This window comes from Papio anubis, unplaced genomic scaffold (genome assembly GCF_008728515.1).
Source record: "Papio anubis isolate 15944 unplaced genomic scaffold, Panubis1.0 scaffold2386, whole genome shotgun sequence".
In the NCBI taxonomy this organism is placed as follows: domain Eukaryota; kingdom Metazoa; phylum Chordata; class Mammalia; order Primates; family Cercopithecidae; genus Papio; species Papio anubis.
In genome coordinates, this window is record NW_022162445.1 from 710 (window position 1) to 5764 (window position 5055).

A 5055-nucleotide genomic window follows, 5' to 3' on the forward strand; every position below is an offset into this window, starting at 1 on the left:
TATTATTTATTTTTGAGACAGGGTCTCACTCTGTCACCTAGGCTGGAATACAGTGGCACAATCACCACTCACTGCAGCCTCGACCTCCTGGGCTCAGGTGATCCTCCCACCTCGGCCTCCTGAGTAGCTAGGACTACAGGCACGTGCCATATCTGGCTTTTTTATTTTTTTGAGACAGAGTTTTGCTCTTGTTGCCCAAGCTGGAGTGCAATGGCATGATCTCGGCTCACTGCACTCGGCTCACCTCTGCTCCTGGGTTCAAGTGATTCTCCTGCCTCAGCCTCCCAAGTAGCTGAGATTACAGGCACCCACCACCACGCCCAGCTATTTTTTTTGTATTTTTAGTAGAGATGGGGTTTCACCATGTTGGCCAGGCTGGTCTCAAACACCTGACTTCAGGTGATCCACATACCTCACCCTCCCAAAATGCTAGGATTACAGGCGTAAAGCCACCGTGCCCGGCTCACTTTTTGTGTTTTTTGTAGAGATGGGGTTTTGCCATGTTGCCCAGGCTGGTCTCAAACTCCTGGGCTCAAGCGATCCATGAGCTTTGGCTTCCCAAAGTGCTAGGATTACAGGTGTGAGCCACCACGCCTAGCCTGTTTATTCTTTTAAAACTGCCTATTTTGCCATGCAATAGGTACCCTTGCTGTGAAAGCCTGTGAACATCCCTGGATATGTGTACTATCATTTAAAAACTGCCTTAGAGGGCACGAAATGTTGTCGGGAAAGATCTATTCAGAGCTGGGTGTGAGCTCTAGCCCTCTCCCTGACTATCGGTTTGCTCTGGGGTATGAGGTTGAGTGTGAGGCGCCCACTGGGGCCTGGCATCAGGGCTGACTTGCTTCTCTCAGGCTCTGTGTTCATGGGCTACCTCTTCCAAAGACTGCACAGCTCCAGGCCCGGCTTCAGAGCAGAGGTGATGTGGTATTATCAGGCTCTAATGGAAAGTGTGCTCTCTCGATATCTACTTGCAGGGAAGCTTCTGAAATTGGTGAGGGAGCACCTGTTGCAAGGCTCAGTGAACAAATGGTTTTGGTATTTCCCTTTTTCATGGGGCACCAGAAGGGTATTTTCTCCTACACAGGATCGCATCTGAAGACTCTGTTGAAACTGTGTTTTCCCGAAGTGAGATGGAGGATCTCAGATAGGAAAGAGACAGTGAGAGAGACAGACACTGAGCCAGGTTCCCACGCAGTTTATTGAGGGAGCCAAAGCCAGTGAGAGGACAAAGGAGTCCTACTTCAACCTACTTCCTTAAAGCATGAAGGGACCTTCTCAGAGGGCAGGACCTGCCCTATGAGGGGCCACACAGAGCCCTGTGGAGACTCCTACCTCTCATACCACAGCCCGTCCTACCCCAAAGACCCAGACATGAGAGCAGACATAATCCCCACCCCAGGAGGGTGCTGAGGAAACACCCTTACCCATGCCCCTCCCCTAGAGACCTCAGGAAGAAAGGCCAGGACACCTGTCCTGTGTTTGGCCAGTCGAATCCTCAACGTGAAGACCTGGGCAACAGGCCTGGCTGACAGGTCTGTTCAGATGTGGCCTCAGACATCTACTCTAGAATCCAACCCCTAACATTCAAACATGATTAAAAACACCCAGGACACTTCTCTTGCTGGCAGAGGCCACCCCCCAGATAATGGCAGTCCTGCCAAACTCTGGCCAGAGATAGGGACCCAGGCTGACTGGGTGTGAGCATGTAAGACCACTCTGCCCCATGGGGAGGATCTTCCAGGGCTCAGCTGAGGCTCAGAGCCCGGGCTTCTGTTTCTCCCCATCCAATGCCAGTGATTCCTCCAAACATTCCCCACAAGGGAGAAAGGGAGGAGGAGGCAGAGAGCTTATCAAGAGGTTCACCCTGTATGGGGCTGGAGGTCAGATCTACTGGGGTGAGGAAAAGGCTGTAGAGGAGTGGGGCACTGGGGCAGGGGCGCTGGCACATTCCTCGGATTCTGGCATGTCATCCTGGAAGTACTCAGCCTGGCGGTACTGCCACAGACGCAGGTTCCCGTCCCACTGCAGGGCAGAGGGTGGCAAGTAGTCAGGAGGTGCTGCCCCCACCCCAAGTCCAAGCCCCAGACATGTGCCAGCACCCCCAACCCTTGCAACCTCACCGAACTGCTGACAATCTTCTCTTCAAAGGGGTGCCAACTGACATCACGCACACAGGCCTTGTGGTTCGTCAGCTTCTTCACAATGTGGCCACTGAGAAGGTCGTACACTGTCCAGGACAGGCAAGAGTGGAGAGGGACCACCACAAGACCTCTAAACTATCCCTCACCTCCCTGTGAGTAGCACCACTGACCTCTCAGGCAACTTCCCATGTTCCCATGGGAGCAAAGCCCACACGAGCAGACTGTGTTATTTCTGCTTCTATCCCTGTTCCTTTCCCTACCTTGGGTTGAGGGTATGGTTTGTGTGGGTGTGGGTATTTCTGGCCCTAAGCTAAATTTCACAGGGGCTACAGTTAAGAAAATGCAGTGGCTTTAAAGATTTTAGTAAGATATGGAAGGCACCACAAAAGTGAACACCAAGCTCTCTGGGGGAGTGTGCACCTGCTGCACCTTGTCTGGACAGGGTGCATCTTTCTTTTGTTATGGGTCTGTGAGTGTCTCTCTGAGGATAGCACTGCCTTAGACTCCTTATATCTGCAGCTGTGCTTGTGGTTTTTTTCTTTCCTTTTCTTTTTCTTTTTTTTTTTGAGACGGAGTCTCGCTCTTATTGCCCAGGCTGGAGTGCAGTGGCACGATCTCGGCTCACTGCAACCTCTGCCTCCCAGGTTCAAGTGATTCTCCTGCCTCAGCCTCCCAAGTAGCTTGTGATTACCGGCGCCTGCCATCACCCCTGGCTAATTTTTGTATTTTTAATAGAGACGGGGCTTTACCATGTTGGCCAGGCTGGTCTCAAACCCCTAAGCTCAGGTGATCGCCTGCCTCAGCCTCCCAAAGTGCTGGGATTACAGGTGTGAGTCACTGTGCCCAACCTTTTTTATTTTTGAGACAGTTTCTCACTCTGTCACCCAGGCTGAAGTGCGGTGGCACAATCATGGCTCACTGCAGGCTCGACCTCCTGGGCTCAGGTGATTCTCCCACCCTAGCTTCCCAAGTAGCTAGGACTACAGGCCTGTGCCACCACGTCCAGCCATTTTTTTTTTTTTTTTTCGGAGAGACGGGGTTTCACCGTGTCAGCCAGGATGGTCTCGATCTCCTGACCTCGTGATCCACCCATCTCGGCCTCCCAAAGTGCTGGGATTACAGGCTTGAGCCACCGCGCCCGGCATCCAGCCATTTTTTGTAGAGAAGAGGTTTCTCCATGTTGCCCTGGCTGGTCTCAAACTCCTGGGCTCAAGCGATCTGCCCTCATTGGCTTCCCAAAGCACTGGGATTATAGGCATGAGCCACTGCACCCAGCTTATTTCTTTCTGTGCTTTTCTACTTCAGTGATTGCATGTCCCTTTACTACTTGCTACCATCTTCCTGTGTCATTTTGTCTCTGTTCCCTCCTACCTTTCATCTGCAACCTCTTTCCTTGACTGGCTGAAAAACAGAACCAACTATATTTTTGGCAATCTATTATATTTACTGTCTAGAATTCTATGTTCCTTTTCTTAATTTAAAACACTGAAAAATAGAATGGTTTCATTTCTCTGTTTAAGCCTCCAAGCTAAGTTAGATTTTACCTGTAGCTGTCACTGGGCTTTTTTAAGGTGATCACTGGTCGTTATAGGTGGAACAGCAAGGAGTCATTCCTGCCCTTCCTGAGGCCCCCTGTTCTGACACAGTCCTTACCAACCACTTTGCCGGTGGAGCAGCCACTATAGATGAACTGCTGGCCGGTGCTATGAATGGGGGAGAACCGGCAGCGGATGAGGGTGTGCAGCACTCCGTGGCCCCGGTAGGTCATCAAGGAGCTGTCCCCTGGGAGCTTCAGCTTCCGCCAGGCTGGGTAGGGATGCAGAGTAAGCCCTAGCTTAGGGAATCTGCTTTGGGATTGTTTCGTACCAGCAGTCCTGAGCAAGGATCGATGCCCAGAGACAAATGCCTTTCCAACCTTCAAGTGGTGGCTCTTTCTCCACCTAATAGTCAGTGGACAGTCTCCAATATGGCCCTGCTGGTTAATCATTATACTCAAATACTTTGGTATTGGTGGATTCTGAGTGACCCCCACCCAGGCCCCAATCCTAGGAACCTCTGGCCATTCCATTTGTGATTTAGCAAATAAAGAGTTAATGCCTGGTAAGGGCTGAGGGGGAGATCCTCCAGGGCTCCAAGGCTACAGACAAATCCACTGTGCCTGTACCTCCATTCTCACCTTTTTTGGGCACTTGCTGCCAGCGATAGTCCCAGTTTTGCTGTGTGGCAGCCTGGCGTGAGGCTTCCATGCCTTCCCGGCTGGAAAAGCGTCGGATATCCCAGAGTTTGATGGTCTGGTCTTTAGAGTTGGAGATGAGATATCGAGCATCACCCTATGAATTCAAAGGTGGATAGTGAAGCATCAGAGCTTGCAAATGTCCGCGCCTGTCAGTCTAGTTCCTGCTCTCTAGTTGAGTGGAAGAACTCTGGCCTCTGGTTTTGCTTGCCTCTCTTCATCCAGGCGAACTCATTTTCAGTGTTCTGCCTCAGATCCTACCACCTGGCTAGGTTTTTCTTTCCTTGCCCAGGGTACTGGCTGGCTTTTCTATTCCAGCCTGAATCAGACTGTCTTTCATTTTTCCTTTTTTAATTTTTTTTTTGAGATGGAGTCTTGCTCTAGCGTCACCCAGGCTGGAATGCAGTGGTGCGATCTCGGCTCACTGCAAGCTCCGCCTCCCAGGTTCACGCCATTCTCCTGCCTCAGCCTCTCGGGTAGATAGGACTACAGGCACCCGCCATCATGCCCAGCTAATTTTTTTGTATTTTTAGTAGAGATGGGGTTTCACCGTGTTAGCCAGGATGGTCTCAATCTCCTGACCTCGTGATCCACCCGCCTCAGCCTCCCAAAGTACTGGGATTACAGGCGTGAGCCACAGCGCTCAGCCTTAACTTTTTTTTTTTTTTTTTTTTTTTT

The 5055-nt window shown here is 51.1% G+C and overlaps 1 protein-coding gene across 1 annotated transcript; it reads right to left on the reverse strand.

Moving 5' to 3' along the window:
• Positions 1–1183: 1183 nt before the first annotated feature.
• LOC116272872 (DDB1- and CUL4-associated factor 11) lies at positions 1184–4720 on the reverse strand. The gene is made up of 4 exons (XM_031661722.1): positions 4321–4720; positions 3798–3950; positions 2124–2230; positions 1184–2025 (listed from the first exon to the last, which is right to left on the reverse strand). Exons 1-4 carry the CDS (start codon positions 4388–4390, stop codon positions 1891–1893), a joined length of 465 nt encoding a protein of 154 aa, XP_031517582.1. The 5' UTR covers positions 4391–4720; the 3' UTR covers positions 1184–1890.
• Between the last annotated feature and the right edge of the window lie 335 nt (positions 4721–5055).